This window comes from Amphiura filiformis, chromosome 8, assembly GCF_039555335.1.
Source record: "Amphiura filiformis chromosome 8, Afil_fr2py, whole genome shotgun sequence".
NCBI lineage: Eukaryota > Metazoa > Echinodermata > Ophiuroidea > Amphilepidida > Amphiuridae > Amphiura > Amphiura filiformis.
This window is the reverse complement of record NC_092635.1, coordinates 70,436,781-70,455,751: the sequence shown is the minus strand read 5'-3', so window position 1 is coordinate 70,455,751 and position 18,971 is coordinate 70,436,781. Positions and strand designations below refer to the sequence as shown.

At 36.0% G+C, this 18,971-nt stretch overlaps 1 protein-coding gene across 1 annotated transcript in view; it reads left to right on the top strand.

Moving 5' to 3' along the window:
* LOC140159413 (uncharacterized) overlaps nt 1-3,244 on the top strand; it is a 61,113-nt gene extending 57,869 nt beyond the window's left edge. The window contains exon 15 of the mRNA XM_072182883.1: nt 1,258-3,244. Coding sequence (XP_072038984.1) covers nt 1,258-1,336 — 79 coding nt within the window. The 3' untranslated portion in view covers nt 1,337-3,244. The remainder of the gene's footprint in view (nt 1-1,257) is intronic.
* The last annotated feature ends 15,727 nt before the right edge of the window (nt 3,245-18,971 follow it).

The window sequence follows — 18,971 nt, the reverse complement described above, 5'->3', positions numbered from 1 at the left end:
ACAGGCGAATAATTGGAACCCAACAAAAGAAATCTGTTGGGATGTGAATTTTGGTCCAGGAAGGTGTTCCATGTCAGTGCATTTTGCTGTTGTGTCAGTTGGACAACTGCTTGGTTACTGACATGTGTTTAGAGTAGAGTATTGAAGTAATCCTGTGTGCAATTTTTATTCATTTTTATGGAGAGGATTTTAAGGTATGACCTTGTGAAAAATTATAAGTTTCTTTTTGAGGCCAGTTTAGTTGCAGAGTGAACTTGCTTCCGTAATTAACCTTTTTAGTAAATCTCATAAGCCTTTGCATTCTGACCCCTGGTATTGTCGTGCCAAATGTGTACATCGTTACTACATACTTCACAGCAGTGAAATGGGCAATAAACGATGGGCTATTACAGTTTACATCCATACACCCCTGTGGAACTCATGACCTTAATCTCCCACATAGGGAGTGTAGATTTCAAATGGAGACACTCGTTTAGGTAACCCCATTTTAAATTTGGGGTGATACTGAGGGGGTATCAAAAAGTTTTAGAAATTGCCCAGAAGTGAAAGAGCTATATCAATGAAATTTTGTCAGTGCAATCACTGGTCCTTATGTACATTATGGTCCAAAATGGTCTCATAGGTATGTTTACTTTTTTTTACAGGTGGCACTAGATGCCAATAACCTGCTGCCCCAGTTACTGCGCATAAACTGCAAGATTGAGAAAATTGAGGCAAGCAGCATTATTAAGATCCTGCTTTTGAAGGGTTGCAGTGCCTAGAAAATTGATGATGAAATGAAAGTTATCTTCGGTGGTGATTGTGATATGTCACTGTCGCTTTTTGGAAAAGGAATTTTTATTTCATCACAGATTTTTTGGGCACTGTAACCCTTAAAATGGAACTTAATCATGCTGCATGCCTCAATTTTCTCCATTTTGCTGGTTATGCGGTTACATAGGTAGGTAGTGACATCTAGCTCCTGTAAAAAAAGTAAACATACTTATGAGACCATTTTTGCACCATAGTGTACATAAGGACCAGTGATTGCACTGACAACATTTCATTGATATAGCTCTTTCACTTCTGGGCGATTTCTAAAACTTTTTGATACCCCCTCGTATATGTAGAGGTCCAAATGCAAAGGTTTAATGGGATTTACCAAAAAGATTAATTAACCACATTATAGAACATAAATTTGTTAATGATATTGTCATTATTATTATTAATATTATTAATATTATTTATTTATTCTTCTTGTTATTATTATTCTTTTAGGTATGGCAGCCAAAGAGAAGGACCGATTCCAGGAAATAGCACATTAATATTCGAGGTTGAACTGAAAAATGTAAAGTAAATGCGGAGCTGTTTATGTTTCAAGAAGCAGTTATTCACCAGCGGCAGCTAATTACTCGGGTTCATCAAGTAGAAGGCCAGAATTATTAAAGCCATAATGTGTGATTTGCTTCACAGCGACGCCCTCAATTTTACTTGGATTTCTACTTTTTGCATAATTATAATGCCCAGTGGTGTACTAAAATACCACGTAAAAGACTAAGCCTGAAGTGCTTTAATAACAGTAAAATTTAACTTCTTATATTAAAACCCGGTTTTATTCAGAGTTCATCGATCGACTGCTTGCTAACATCACCTGTGGATGTCAGCTTATGTGTATACACGTCGAGCGCGATGCTCTGTGTAGTATTACATGTTACGATCGGTAAGCGTAGTACACGCATTGTAGGCGCTGGAATGAAATCGCAATTTTCTTCGTTATACCTCATTTGTTTAGCTCGAAATTAAAAGGGGATAATGTGATCAGTGAAAACAAAAATTTAAATAGGAATCAATTCACACATTATTGCCTTAAGGCCACCTGTTGACCAAAAGGTCATAGGCGTAGATCCCAGGGGGATGGGAGATAAATCCCCCCAATATTTCGATATTGGAGATGTTCCATACAATCATTCTCCCCGGGTTTCTGGCCGAATTAACCACATACTTGGCCATTTTAACCTAAAAAGTAGTGTCATACGTGTACTAGGCTTGAGTACAAACAAGCCTAGTATTGGTTCAGTGGTTCTTGAGGTAGCTCTTAATTATGTTGAGAAAATATCTTGAAACTTTTAATGTTGAAGCCTATGGCTTGTACACAGAGCATGCATTAAAGAACATCGGTAGTTTGCTATATGTGACACGATCTGGTCCGTGGAAGCCAAAGGCGGCAAATTTGAAATTGATGTTGTGATTTGGATCGCGTCACATAGAATTAAATTAATTTTACTTGCAGGTCGATACATTTATTTTGTTGGTATTCAATATTTTTAGTGAAATTTTGTTACAAGAAAAACACAAATCATGAGTTTTATTTTTCATGTTCATGAAATAGGTTAAAAACAACGTATTACTTGTTTTTCAAAATATTGTACAAAATAATGCACTTGTACTGAGATGTTGATGCATCTAATGGATTCCCCCTGCTGGGCTCATGCATTAGACACATCAACATCTCAGTATGTGTGCATTATTTTGTACAATTTCACTCTCAACAACTATGACGCAGTTATAAGCCTGGGAAAAAAGGATTCTAAAGTCAGGTTGCAATTATTGAGACGACCTGTGACATTGAAGTATGAAATGGAAGTACCGTATTTCCATGAATAAACGCGCCCGGGGCGTTGCATTTTCCAAACGGGGGGGGAGGGGCGTTTATTAAAGGTCATTTTTAGCACGACAATTCACGTTAAAATCATTAGGTAAGCTTAAAGCCTTAATGTACGATTTCCGTCAAATTTTAATTTTGTTATTCTTTATTCAAAATGTTGAAATTATAACTGCGGGAAGTGTTGCTGTCCATTTAAAGTTGAAATAACAAGGTAAAGTGAAAGAAACCCCACTGGTTATTTTGGCCATTTAACATGCAGTTCTATGGGAGGACATATTATCATAATTTTTAAATTATGATAATATGTAGAACTTTGCTCTGTTGACCTAGAAAGACAACAAATTTGGCCGATTCCATTTAGGTGAAAGTTGGGATAATGTGTAAACATTACAAATGTGCAAACAAATCAGGTTTGAAAAAGATTTTGAAAAAACGTTTGGACAGTATTTATTGTGGGACATTAGAGCACATCAGACCAGGGATGGATTTAAGCAGTGGCCCGGGGCCAGTGGATTTTGCGTCGGGCCAGTAAACTTCCAACAATGCTGGCCCGGCGGGCCACTAGATATTTGAGCCTGATATAATACTTACGAGACAAGATATCGGTGATGGTCATATTTACACAGTTTTCTGCTCTGCCTGTCACTTGAAATTTATATCTTTATTAAATGATTTTTTTTTGTATAATATTTTAATATATATATTCTTATTCTTGCGTTGCTAGCAAGTTGGAAATATATATTTTTTTTTTTTTTTTTTCTCTAATAAAAAAACATAATGACAAAAAAAAAAAGTTGGAAATATACGGCCGCTTTTTACGATGGTACCGGTAGTAGGCCTATGTACTACTTAGCGCTTCCATGCGCTACATAATTATATCTGATGATGATAGCGATACTGCAAATACCGCCTAGTTTGAAACTTTTGGAACTAAAAAAGGCAGGATTACTATCTGAACTTGTGTTAGTGACTACACTCTCTACATTGAGTACATTCATTAGTACAAAACAAATTAAAATGTTAAGGTTTGCTTGACTTTAAGGGCTCGGATAGTGATATTTCCACATATTTTTTGTGAGAGCACATCAGATAGGCCTATATCGAATTGCATTTTGAAAATGAGGAATATCAAATAATTTTGATTTTTTTTTGATATTTGCGATATGATACACATGCATTGTATGATGACAAATGATATAGATTTTTCCCCAAAAGCACCGACAAAAAAGTTGGGTGGTTTTTTTTGCAGTAGAACATATTGAAAAAGCTGGGGCAGTAAATTTATTGCAGGGCCACTAGATTTGCAATTTCACTGGTCCGGAGGGCCAGTAGAAAACTGAAACATAAGTCTGTCCCTGCATCAGACATATTGAATTGCATTCTGAATACGAAGAATGTCCTTATAAATAATTTTGATTTTTTGAAATTAGCAATGTAATACACATTTTATGGCAAATCATTAAAATTGATATTTTTGATATTTAACAGTACTCGGTAAACTTTATAAATCTGATGATTTATACTTGAAGTGTATGTAGGTGGGATGAAAAGCCGACGATCAATTGAAAAATTTTGAGCTTTCGTATTCAAGATACGGATTTTTTCCCCAAAATACCAAAAAAAATTAGGTCTATTTGGGAAAAAATCCATATCTTCAATATGAAAGGTCAAAATTTTCAATTGATCGTCGGCTTTTCCTCCCAACTACATACACTTTAAGAATATATCATTAGATTTATAAAATTTACTTCGAGGACTGTTATATATCAAAAATGTGAAAAATATCAAATTTTAATAATTTGTCATAAAATTTGTATCATGAATTTCAAAAAATTGAAAATTATTTGATATCAGAAAGATATTCTGCGTATAGGCATTTCAGTCCAAAATAAAGTGACAATGCTGGTGGAAAATAACTACCACCACTGCAAAGAACACACTTTCCGAAACTCAAAACTGTTTAAATTTTTCAAATCGGCCAAGTAATTTTGATGTAGCGGTTGATTTTGTGACGCAAATGTAGGCAAAAATGGAGAACAATTTTGAAAATAATTTCTTTTTATTTTCTTTATTTTCTAATGGCACCATCAAACTGATTGAAAATTCAAAGGTTTATTTTTTCTAATTTAATAAACAAATTATCATGCCATAGTATTATTATATATCAACATGTTCAATCTTTTACAACAAAATTTTTAAGTAACAGTGTTTTAATTAGCTAATTTGCATAATTATTACTGTAAATTTGATGAGAATTAAATCATTTAGATATTTCTTATCATTTCTACAATTTTCATTCACAATTCAAACTGGATTTAGACAGAAAACAAAATTAAAAGCATGTAATTACATTCTCTGATAAATTTTCAATCTAATAATTAACAAAAATACGCATTTGTTGAGAAAATAAATTACAAATTCATTCATGTTTGAGAATTGGGTGCATGAACATACCTAAAATTGGCAACACCGGTCATGCTTTGGGCCCAAAGTACACTGCAAAAACCAAGTTTCTTTCAATTGGAGAGCTATCCTCTGATGAATTTTCTTCAATTTTTGGTATTTAAATAACAAACTATTAGTCCAGTCAATCTAAACAAATTAGTGGTGTCACCCACCACTAATTGCAACAGAATTTTTTCACTTTTTATACATTTTAGAGATGTCCCCTGAACATCATACCAAAAATATACTAAAATATACTTGGTGGAAAGGTAATTTTTGGCGGGAAAAGGTCATACAGGGGTCAAATTTCAAAATTGCTTTAATCTTTTTAAAAACTATACCAAAGCATTCCTCTAGTCATAAGGATTCAGAAAAAATATAGTTTGTCATATCTGTGATGTACCATTCTCAGGTTATAAGCGAAAAGGTCAAAGGTCAAATTTTGGGCTCCACGTGGGTCAACTTCGAAAAAATGCTCCGATCTCCTTAAAAATGGTCTCAACGTGTTCGTCCTTTAAAAACACTCCAAAATAAGAATAGTTTGCCATATCTTGGATGCTTCGTTACCTAGGTAGCAGTGTAAAAGAGGTCATTGACCATTGAACTCTATTGACCCCGACCTAGTTTTCGATGTTACGCATGTAATTAAACAACCTAAACAATGCAAATATTCTTTAAATGAATTATGTTTGCAAGCCGAACAATTTGAGACCATTTTGGTTAAAATCAGACAATTTTTAGTTTTTTGACCTCTGTTGACCCCAACATTTGACCTTTGACCTTTTCGGTTGTAACTCAAAAACCGTACATCACAGATATGGCAAACTATATTTTTTCTGAATCCTTATGACTAGAGGAATAATTTGGTATAGTTTTTAAAATGATTGGAGCGATTTTGAAATTTGACCCTGTATGACCTTTTCCGCCTAAAACTACATTTCCACCAAGTATATTTTAGTATACTTTTGTATGCTGTTCAGGGACATCTCTGACATTCATAGCAGTGAAAAAATTCTGTTGCAATTAGTGGTGTGTCAAAACCCACTTTGACTGGACTATATATACTATTTTAATAAACAATGATATTTATTTATACTGCAAAGTTTTCATTTATAAAATTCAGGTGCAAATTTGGAACCTGTACTATCTTTGGATCCCAATATCCGATTTCCAAATATCAAATATCTCAATAAAGCTTGTTATTCCCTCTCTCATAAAATCAATGGCTAAAAGTAACATTTCACCCCAGAGCTGACCTGTTTAGCTAAATAATGAATGCAGTACTGGTTTTATGGCAACACTGAGCTACACTGATCAGTGCTGTGGGATTTAAGCGCTCCACAGACTCCAGTATTATGCGTACAATATTGTATGCAACATATCTCGTTATTTAATCTATTGCCATTCTATTTCCAGTAATGTTTAAGTTCTAACGAATGTTTGATGACGAAAAATCGATAATATGTTACATGTAATATCTAGTAGAAATATATTATCGATTTTACGTCATCAAACATTCGTTAGAACTTAAACATTACTGGAAATAGAATGGCAATAGATTAAACAACGTAGATATGTTGCATACAATATTGTACGTTCAATAAAAAGTCTGAATACTGCTTTAGGGTCTTAACTGTGTGGTCAATGGAGTAGCACTTTTCCCCCCAAGGTCACTTTATGACTGAACTGCCTATTAAGAATGCAATTCGATATGTCTGATGTGCTCTCCACGGCCCTGCACTTCTTAGATCGCCTTGATAAGAGTTCGAAGCCCTGTTGCCAACAGAGGGCAGTAAACTCGAGGTAAAGAATATCCCACATCGCGCTAATGAGCTGGGCAGTAACCGTAGAAAAAGCTTGTTTCTGGCGAAAATTGACAAGTAACTTAACACAAATTTCTAGATACAGTTACTATAAGGTCGTGCGATGTATTCAAACCATTTGTTAACCATTTCTTTTTTAGGGAGCAATAATTAGTTATCATGAATATTATTGTCATGTTGATGACATCATAGTTACTCGCATTTTGTTCATTTTTAAATTTTGAAACATTTAACGCTCAAAAGTCACACAAAATCAATCACATATATTTTTCTTTATTTCACCAGAGTGTCCTTGCCAAGATTCTAGCATCAGACCATGCGCTTTCTCAAGATACAGCCTTCAAAAGTGTTAGGTCACTTCTGTACAATTCTTATAATTTGTTTCATGCATACAAATAGCGATGCACATTTTTGTTGTGTTTTTGTCATGTCCAATTTTAACGATAAAACATTATTTTCCATAGAAAAACAATATGGCAAAAGATACAACAGTTTGTAACATTCTCCATGAACTTAACCATCTATGTTTGGATTGTGATGTAATTAACGTGTGTAATGAGATTTTCTCTTTCTGAATCTGACTTGTAAAATATTATTTTTCATCACAATTTCTCATCAAATTCATACATTTCTGGGTCAAAAGTCAGGTAAAACACTTTGTGGTTTTGACATTTGGTTTAGAAATAACGCTAATAAAATCATTTGGGTTGATCAAGCAGTTGCTTTTTATGATTTTCAAGGCAATATGCATAAATGATGAATCTGCATGTACATAATTTTTCACTTCAGTAAGCTCGTCTTTTGACCAACGTTCATTATTGATCACGGGTTATATTGTATGCGATTGACATCAAAGATGTGTATGAGCTTGTGCATTGAATTGAATTACACGTAGGATTCCATGCCTGTGCGGGGATTTGAACCCTAGCGACCAGAACTATGAACACTTTGAAGTGTTAGCACCTTGCAGGGCCGTGTCTCATGTCCAACAAAAAATACTGTCGAAACGCTTAAAACGCTCATTCCAGATCCCTTAACCAATTTTATATTATAAGATCGTACATTATGGCTTTAAAAGTCACGCTAAAATAACTATGAACTAGAAACACTGACTTTTGGTTCACTTCCGGGTTTCCGATGCAGATTTTCGACAAATATTGCTGCTATTATCGACCATGTGATCAACTTGGTAAGCTTACTCCACTAGATAGCATGGAAATATCAGCATTTTTGAAACATCTTGGTTGAAAAAAGTGGTGGGGGCGTTTATTTGAGGGGGCGACTATTCGAGGAAATACGGTATTAAATATTATTAAGTTGAAAAATTGAAGTATTATTTTTGATTATGAAATTAATAGCTGCCCTATGGCGTTACATTCTTTGAAAAAAGGTGCAACTTAGAACCTATTTTGTCATTCATACAGGACCCTCTCCCAAAATAGTTCTAGAAAGAAACATTTTCCCGAAAATGGTTTTAAAAGGGTCTACAGACAACTATTTTATGGACTAAAATGGTTCGTTGTCAAGGAACCATATCAAAGGGTTCTCAAACCCATAAAAAATGGTTCTTTGAAAAACCAAAAAAGTTGACAGAACTTGTTGGCTTCGTATTAGAACCATTTGTTGGGAAAATTGGGAGAGGTTTCCGTATACAGGACATAAAAGGTTCTAAATAGAACTTTTTCTAAGAGTGTAAGGGCTAGAATTATGATACACTTGGTAATATTATCAATTTAATGACAGTACGAGGGGGTATCCAAAAGTTTTTGACATCACCCATAAGCGAAGGAGCTATATCGATGAAATTTTGTCAGTGTAATTACTGGTCCTTATGTACATTATGGTCCAAAAATGGTCTCATAAGTATGTTTACTTTCTTCACAGGTGGCGCTAGATGGGCAGTAGGTGCATAACCTGTAAAATGGTGAAAATTGAGCCACGCAGCGTGATTAAGTTCCTGCATTTGAAGGTTAGGCCTACAATGCTAAGAAAATCTATGATGAAATGAAAGCTATCTAGGGTGATGATTGCCCATCATAATGCACTCTTGCTTTTTGAAAAAGGAATTTCCAAACTGGCCACATGTCCCTCACAGATGAGCCAAGAAGTGGACGTCCATCACTTTCGGATGATGCGGCCACAGTGAAGAAATTCAAGAAAGTGGAGGATCTTATCATGAAAAGGTTATGCACCTACTGCCCATCTATATAGCACCACCTGTAAAGAAAGTAAACATACTTAAGAGACCATTTTTGGACCATAATGTACATAAGGACCATTAATTACACTGACAAAATTTCATCGATATAGCTCCTTCGATTCTTGGTGATGTCAAAAACTTTTGGATACCCCCTCGTAAATGACCTTTGTTATGCAAATTGCAATTTGGCTATTCCACTTACAAGCCACACACCTGTGGTGGAAGATTGCACTGCCGTCTCAATGCCAGTTGCACCTTATGGTCAATCCTGTTGGAAATTTTTACCAATTTTATGTTAAATTCCAGTTGAAAAGTTGTGCTTTTGGTATTAAAAGTTGGAAGCTGTAATGAATCTTCTCTGCATTGTGTGATTTTTCAAGGGGTGTGTATAGGGGGGGGGGGTGAGGGGAGTTGTCCATGTATTATCCATCCTTGTATCTAAGGAGAACCATACAGGAGATAATGACCATAAAAGATTAACTGTCCTATTGGGCTATTCCACTTTGAAAATCCCCTCCCTAGTGGAAGATGACACTACTACCAGTCCGGTCCGACTGCCTGATCAGGAAGTACTGCCGAATCAGGCAGCATGTTGCCGAGTTAGGCAACACAGGCTTTGGTAACCCTTCCGAATTCGACAGACTAAGGACTAAATTGTTTATGGTGATTTTATAAAAGATCGGGGGAAATTTTACTTTGACACACATGAGCTACATGTAAGTTGACAATTTTTCACCGAGCGAAAAAAATTCCACCGGAGAAAAATAATTTAAATAACAAAACAATTTCTAACGGTTTTTTTAATTTTTTATTTAAATACGCAAATTAACTTTATTTTAACTAAAATTGATGAAAAATTACTACTAATTGTACATTCATTGATAATTTTAAATATTTTACCTACTTCTTTACTCTAAACCAAGAAATAACGGTATATTAAAAGATGCTCTATTTGAAATAGAGCATTGCATTGTGGGATACCATACTGCCTGATTCGGCAACATACTGCCTGATTCGGCAGTACCTCCTGATCAGGCAGTCGGACCGGACTGACTACCTTAAAGGGGCACTTTGTAATACACAGCCTCTTCCCCTCAGTGGCGTACCCCAATTCCAAAGTGGGGGATACTGGTCTAGATTGTCACGATTGCTCAAAATTTTCTGAATTACTTTCTGATTAGGTTCTTTGACAAAAACATCGTCCAATGTGTATTTTTAGACTGGTCAACAGCCAGTTGAAATTACAACACAATGGCCTATGGGACACTTCAACAACTTGAGCAAGATATGCAATATTCCTGGGGCCACTATAGTGGCAAGGAGGGGTATCAGGCACGTCCATGGACTCACAAAAAGCACCCTAAACAAGTATTTATGAGACTGAAATTGAAATTATATTGACAAGTATAAGTATTGCGATTTGCTACCCTAAACAAGCAGTTGTCTTTTCCCCAACCCTAAACAAGTAATTGGTGCAATTATTACCCATAAACAAGTAAACACAGAGCTACACAGAAACAGGATGAAGGAGTTTGAGAGTGAGGATTTATTTCAGGAGATTTGTTTAACTTTTCAAGAATGAAGGAGAAAGCACAAAATCCCAAACTTGTCAAAATTACCCAAAGTATGTTTAGAACTCCAAAAACATATCCTTTTACACCAATTTTACATGAATACGCATGTGCAGTGGGCAACTGTGAAAAGAATAGAGCCGTTCCATGTCAACTCCAGGGATGTGCACCGCAGCATTTTCTTTCTTTTTTTCATTTTCTGTGTGGTGGTAAATATTGATGAGAAAGTAAAATCCTGAAAATTTGAGCTTCATACTCCATTTCGTTTTCCCGTGGCATCAATTTGAAATTTAGGGGGTCAGCGTAAAAATGTGTCGCAACGCGAAAAGACGGATGTTTGGAGGTCCATAAATGTATAAAGGGAACTCCCTACAACTTTTTTGTGCAGAATTCAGATCTGGTATCAGAAAACTTGTAACTCCTTTACTTTAAAAGATATAGGGCCCTCAAAACGCAACTTCGTCCATCCAGGACTAACTTCGGGGGGTCAGAACTCCAAAAGTAAAAATAATTTTACTGTCCATTTTTTGGCCAGTCAGAGCCCTTTGGTAGGACATTACTCTTATCCCATATTGAGACTATCAGAATACTTTTAGCTGAGATATTACCCGTGCAAAACTCCAATTGTACATTTTTTGTACATTTTGACCCCCCTGAAAACCAATGTCAGACATTTTGCCCCACCATCAACTTCTGGTATGTTGAAAATATGTTCGTGGACAACATTTCTGAGAGATAGTGGCTTGGGGTCTTGATGACTTTGCTTTAAAAACATCAGTTAGGTTTGTCTACTCCATACTAGTCATTCCATGCCATATCAACAAATGGGTTTGCTGGTCAATGGTCATCAAGTTGTAGGGGGTTCCCTTTATACATTTATGGACCTCCAAACATCGTCTTTCGCGTTGCGACACATTTTTACGCTGACCCCCCTAAATTTCAAATTGATGCCACGGGAAAACGATATAGAGTATGAAGCTCAAATTTTCAGGATTTTACTTTCTCATCAATATCTACCACCACACAGAAAAAAAAAAAAATTGAAGAGGTGCTGCGGTGCACATCCCTGGAGTTGACATGGATTGCCTCAATACCCTTTTTACATGAATATTTGGATGCACCTGATCCCCCCCCCCTTGCCATTATAGTGCCCCCACCCAAGGGCAATATTACAATGTAGCTATTTCAGGTACCATCAGCCTGCTACAATAATTGCCAAGGTCAATTTGTGTAATTTTGAGAACAGTACAAAATATAGTTCAAGCATGCATTTGAATTTTATTCACCAATCTTTGCACAAGAACAAAATGATAATAGAGAATAATCAGAAATAATTAGAATGATTACATAACGAATGCATGCTTGAACCATCTTTTGTACTTTGTTCTCAAAATTACAAAAAGTTACTAATATCATTGCAAGGTGACGATATGTCATTGTTAGAATGTCATGGAGGGGGATACTTTTATAATACAGGTGATGTGTTTGTCCCTGTCAATAGACCTCTTTCTACCCAATGACCCCTTTCTTTTATTGTATACCAATAACGGTATTTTTAGTTCTATACCCAATGACCCCTTACTTTTTTCAAATCAGCTGCCCAATGACCCTCAGTGACCTTAATTTTTGCAGCCTTCTGCCCAAGACTCCATTATTTCACCTGCTTCTAATCTATCCAGTGACCCCCTTTTTGCAATCTTGACCCACTCCCTCCCATTTTACTGTCTTCTACCCAATGGCTCCATTGTTTTCCTGTTTGTACCAAATGACCCCCTTTTTTTGAAAAATTTATTTTAACGGAAAGCCTTCAACTTTTGAGGACTGTTATATTATACCCATCACCTGGCAGTAGTATAAATAGGTTTATCCTTCGTGTAAGACTGCATAGAATTAGCTTAGCACAAATCTTCTATGTTATCCACGTTACTCATGTGTGACTTCTAACAAAAGGCGCTGGTTCCCGTATATAGTATTCCTCATTCAAATCAATTCAATGCACGACCTCAGAGTTACTTGGCGGGCTATTTTGAAACAGTCATGATTGCACAATGTGCACTGCACATGCAGGTATTTCTTTTGAAAATCCCAAACAAGGTATAGCAGTCGCTGATAGGATATGCAGCTTATAGAACACAGAGAACCTCTATTGAAGGATTATGTACAGCTTATTCCGTAAGCTGCCAATTCCACAATGGAGTCTTTACACTAGTCTAACTTATGAATATCTTACACCAATGATACACTGACAAATAACCTATATACCAAAAATATAACTTTCTGATGTCCAGATATGGTCCAACATTCTAACACAATTTGAATGATATTTGTAGACACACACCACAATTTAGTCCATAAATGACCATCTTATGTCATAAATAGGCCTAGCTAGGCCTGTTCATATTTTATGACAAAGAATGATATTCTACAGCATGATTCAAGGGCATTCAAATCCTATCATACTGCAGTTACTGTCCGTTTTCCTATACACAATATTAAATTAATACACAGTACTCTCACCATTGACGCGTGACCTCTACAAATGATGTATGTTGGAAGAATGGGCACTTGCCTAGTTAACATCACTGTGTGAAAAATAACCAGCCAATATTTAACTTATTCTCCAAACTTCTAGCAAATATATTTCTCTAACATGACCTAAAATTACAGCTAGGTTAGATGCTCAGAAATAGTCGCACTTTTGTAAAATATGAGTGAGGGCAAGGCATAGCTAGCCAACTCCCGTGTTAATTGAATGGAGATTTGACCGAAAATATTGGTATCGGACCGCTCACTTCTGAAGGATGCCACAAAAAAACGGTACAAGCTGCATTTAAACTATTCTCTGGCAATCATCATGATGAGTTTCTTATATAGTATGCCGAAATTGGGTACTGTAGGTGATTGACAAAGGGTCGCACTTTTGTGTTTTAGGAAGGATGTAAACGACAGATAACACCAAAAATATGAAAAATTATTTCCAAACCGTGTTAAGTCAACAATCATTATGTTGCTCATTTTCAAGAATGCTGGTTAACAAAAAGCAGGCCATTGTCTCATTTCGTGAACAAAGGTTGTTTCCTTGCGTTTCCTTTATAATCGGTTACCCAACTGAAGCTGTATTATAGCAGCTCATTGCTATATCGCACATATAAAACAGACACATGTGCACAGCCAGAGAAGATCCGATTTAATCAGTTGAGCTGTTTCAATGAGTGTTATCTTGGTTTAATAGCTTTTAATGGGGTTTAAGTCCTGCAAAGGTCGAGGTAAATTCTACTGTAGACATGACTGCATCATGTGTACAGGAGTGGGGAGGTCCAAATGTTTATTACCCATGGAATTCCATCATATTTCAAAATCCAATTCAGAATGGGTGGACATTCTACATAGTGGTAGATAATGAAAGAGTTTAACCTCAACACTACACTATTTTATCTCACCTGTACATGCCCTTGAATGCCCTTGAACCGTGCTGTAGAATATCATTCAAATTGTGTTAAAACATTGTTTTTGAGGACTACTTGGGATACATTTGAACCACATCTGGACTAAAACTGTGAATTTTGACTTTTCTCCTTTATAGACCACTCCATGGGTTGTATTTCCTCTTATCTGACACATGATAGCCTCCTCTATGTTTTAGAATAATAAATAATTTTTACCTACCCAAAAAGTGTCACATGATAATGGTTCTTTTTGACATCAACCCTCACATGAGATTATGCTATGAAAACTTTCCCAGAGGGATACTCAAGTTTGGTTCTCGTATGAATGGGACTTCGAGAATCATATCGTCGGCGGAGTGCAACACTATGGTAAGTGCAGTAGACTACAATAGCTGCCTTTTGTAAAACACCTATTGTTTGTAGCACAATCCCCTTGATGTTTTCTTATAAACTTCCTCACAGCTCGTCGTCAACGGGTGCAGTACCACTCTGCCCTGTCAGAATGGGAAACTCTCTCATGTGGTGTCCCACAGGGCACTAAGCTGGGCCCCATCACATTTCTTGTTGTGATCAACAATGCTTCTGAGGAGTCTCTGACTAAAAGCTTTAAGTATGTCGATGATCTCACCCTTGGAGAGGTTCGTCCTGCTAAACAAGTCAGCCAGATTGGACCCGATGTTCAGGACTTGGATGCTTGGGCAAAAGACCATCATCTCAAGCTCAATCCGAGTAAGTGCAAGGTGATGCAGGTTTGTTTCATGAGGGAACCTCCTGTCCCTCCTAGTCTTCACATTGCTGGGATTGAGCTTGATGTGGTGTCTGAGACTAAGCTCCTGGGGCTGACTGTCCAGTCCAATCTTGGCTGGCAGTCTCAGGTTAACAATATGGTATCAAAAAGCAGTCGAAGGTTGTACATGCTCTCACGTCTCAAACGCTTTGGTGTTCCAACTGGTGACCTAGTCTCTGTTTATATTGGTTATGTTCGCCCAACACGTGAATATGCAGCCCCTGTCTGGCATGGTAGTATTACCAATGACCAGGCACATCAATTAGAGCGCATCCAAAAGAGGGCTTGCCGCATTATCCTTGGTGCCAATTACTCATCCTACACAGATTCCCTTGATCAGTTGGAACTCCAAACCTTGAATGATAGAAGACTACATCTCTGTACAGTTTGCTCAAAAATGTGTCGAATCTGATAGGTACTCAGAGTGGTTTCCACACAATATGAGGACCCACAATATGACCCTTAGACAGTGCAATAAGTATCAGGTCCCCAGAATCCAAACAAAAAGATATGGGAACAGCTCAATACCCTATCTCACTCATCTACTTAGTGCATCTCATCATGTTCATATTCAGCTGGTGTGTTTTAACTGTGATTTTATGACAGCATTTTTATCTTGATGCATTCAATTTGTCCTTATAATTTGGCTGGTCCAATTTATGTGCAATATTTTGTTATATTATTTATTAATTACTGCTTTATCTGTGGTGTGTGGGGGTGTGTGTATATGGAGGGCTGATAGTTTGGGTGTGGGTGTATGTAAGGTGTGTGTGTGGAGATATAGGGGTGTGTGAGCTGTATGAGTGTGAGTGTGAGATTTTGCCTCAACAAGTGCAATTAATGTCTTTGAGTAATTTTATGGTGTTTTTATATATATTTTATATGTGTTTTTTATGTCTTTTAATGTAAACAATGCAAATGTAATATTTCATGTAATTTGGCCTACGGGCCACGAATTTGAAATAAATTTAATCTGAATCTGAATCTCATCATGCTCATTGTATAAAGTGTTGATGTTCTGTATACTTCCCTTATGGTCACTAAGCTAACCCACGATATCACCTTTACATGTAGTTGTAAAAATAAAGTAAAGTACATTTATTGAAATGTTGCAAATGGCAGATATTGCATTCTACTGCACTTATGATAGTGGACCCATATAGTGGACCCATATAGTGGACCCATATAGTGGACCCATATTTACACCAATTTTCCAAGAAAATTGAACATATTGATATAATGACCCGAAACCCAGAGTTTTTGGTCAAATTTAACACAATTTCGGAAAAAATGTTAATACTTTTTGGCTCCAGTTAGATGAAATTGTAGTGGTTTTTTTTATTTTCCTTAAAATGACCTTTGCAATGTACTACAGTAGTGAGTACTTCATCAACACAAATATCTATACAGTAGATGTAAGCAATGTCATCATTGCAAAGATCTACAGTAGAGGATTAGTTCGAGTTTTCACACCATAATTTCGTCAGGTGAGGGTTGATGGCAAAAAGGGCCATTATCATGTGACACTTTTCGGGGTGGGTAATAACTATTTGCTTACATCTTACATCTACTGTAGATCTTCATCAACACAAAGATCTACAGTAGATGTAAACAATGCACTACTTCATCAATATGCACATATTGAGTATTGTGTAACCAATGCATTGCTTTGTCAATACACAGATCTACAGTAGATGTAATCGATGCACTATTTTATACATATCTACAGTAGATGTAAGCAATGCACTACTTCAACAATACACAGATCTACAGTACAGTAGATGTATGCAATGCACTATTTCAACAATACACATCTACAGTAGCAATGTACTACCTCAACAACTTGACACAGTTCTACAATAGATGTAAGCAATGTAGTACTTCATCAATACACAGATCTACAGTAGATGTAAGCAATGCACTACTACAACAATACACAGATATACAGTAGATGTAAGCAATGTACAACTTCATCAATAGGCCTACACTGATATACAGTAGATGTAAGCAATAGTACTTCAACAATACACAGATCTACAGTAGATGTAAGCATTGCACTACTTCAACAATACACAGATCTACAGTAGATGTAATCATTGTACTACTTCAACAACACATATCTACAGTAGATGTAAGCAATGTACTACTTCATCAATACACTGATATACAGTAGATGTAAGCAATAGTACTTCAACAATACACAGATCTACAGTAGATGTAAGCATTGCACTACTTCAACAATACACAGATCTACAGTAGATGTAATCATTGTACTACTTCAACAACACATATCTACAGTAGATGTAAGCAATGTACTACTTCATCAATACACTGATATACAGTAGATGTAAGCAATAGTACTTCAACAATACACAGATCTACAGTAGATGTAAGCATTGCACTACTTCAACAATACACAGATCTACAGTAGATGTAAGCATTGCACTACTTCAACAATACACAGATCTACAGTAGATGTAAGCATTGCACTACTTCAACAACACATATCTACAGTAGATGTAAGCAAATTATATACTACTTCATCAATACACTGATCTACAGTAGATGTAAGCAATGTACTACTTCATCAATACACTGATCTACAGTAGATGTAAGCAATGTACTACTTCAACAATACACAGATCTACAGTAGATGTAAGCTATGCACTACTTCTACAATACACACATCTACAGTATAGATGTAAATTATGCACTACTTCAACAATACAAGCAATACACTACTTTGTCAACACACAGGTCTGTAGTTGATGTAAGCAATGTACAAATTCATCAATATGCACAAATACAGTATATACATGATATGTAAGCAATGCAATGCAATTCTTCATCAACACACAGACAGTTGATGTATACAGTGCACTGCTTCATCAATATACATATCTACAGTAGGTGTAAGCAATGTAATACTTCATCAATACACATATCTACAGTAGATGTAAGCAATGCACTACTTCTCCAACACACAGATCTAGAGTTAATGTAAACAATGTACTGCTTCGCTTATACGCATACCTACATTTGATGTAAGCTATGCACTTCAGTACACACATCTACAGTAGATGTACGCAACATACTACTTCAACAATACACACATCTACAGTAGTAGGTGTAAGAATGTTTCATAAACACATCAAAAGAAATAAGTCCCCCTCTGAATATGTCGTCATAACATTGTAAGGTTTCGTTTTGTACCAATAAAACTAACTTTGAAATAATGATATGACTGTTTACTAAGTGCTGTGTGAAAATGAGAGATTTCCATGACTTCAGGGTGGAATGAGCCTAAATTGAAGGCAAAAACTGCCCTTTTCAAAAGTCACAAAGTAGGCCTATGCTTGTCACAAAAGTCGATTCATGCGTGTTACTAATGGAAAACTCCATGTGTTTGAGTGCAGTTTAAAATCCTCACCAAGTGAACATTTACTGTAATGTGTATCGATTCTTGATCATTCAGCCATGCAAATCACCTTGGTGCAGAGTTCAGCACAGTGAGTTGTAAGATGGCCAGTTCCATTCCTTGTCCCAATACGCCTTGCAGTTAACAAGCATAGGCTTACTTTGTGACTTTTGGAAAGGGCAGTTTTTGTCTTCAATTTGGGTTCATTCAGCCATGAAGTCACGGACATCTTTCATTTTCACAAAACACTTAGTAAACAATCATATAATTATTTCTAAGTAAGTTTTATTGGTACAAACTTGTTTTACTTTACGATGTTATGACGAAATTGTCAGAGGGGGGCTTATTTCTTTTGATGTGTTTATATCAGGATCATATAGCTCAATTGATAAAGCGTCAGACTTTGGCAGTAAAGAGACCACGGTCTGGGAACTGGTTCCGTTTTATGCTCGTCGCGTTTTGATTAAACTTTTTGACATGTTCTTTTTATCTTATCTTCAAATCTACTTTTCTTCTTTTAGGATTTCATTTTAGGTTTTTTTTTAATTAATTAATTTTTTTTTTTTTATTATTTACTTTTTTTTAATTTTTTTTTTAAAAAGAAATTTTGTGGTTTTAAAGAAACTAGTAAAAGCAT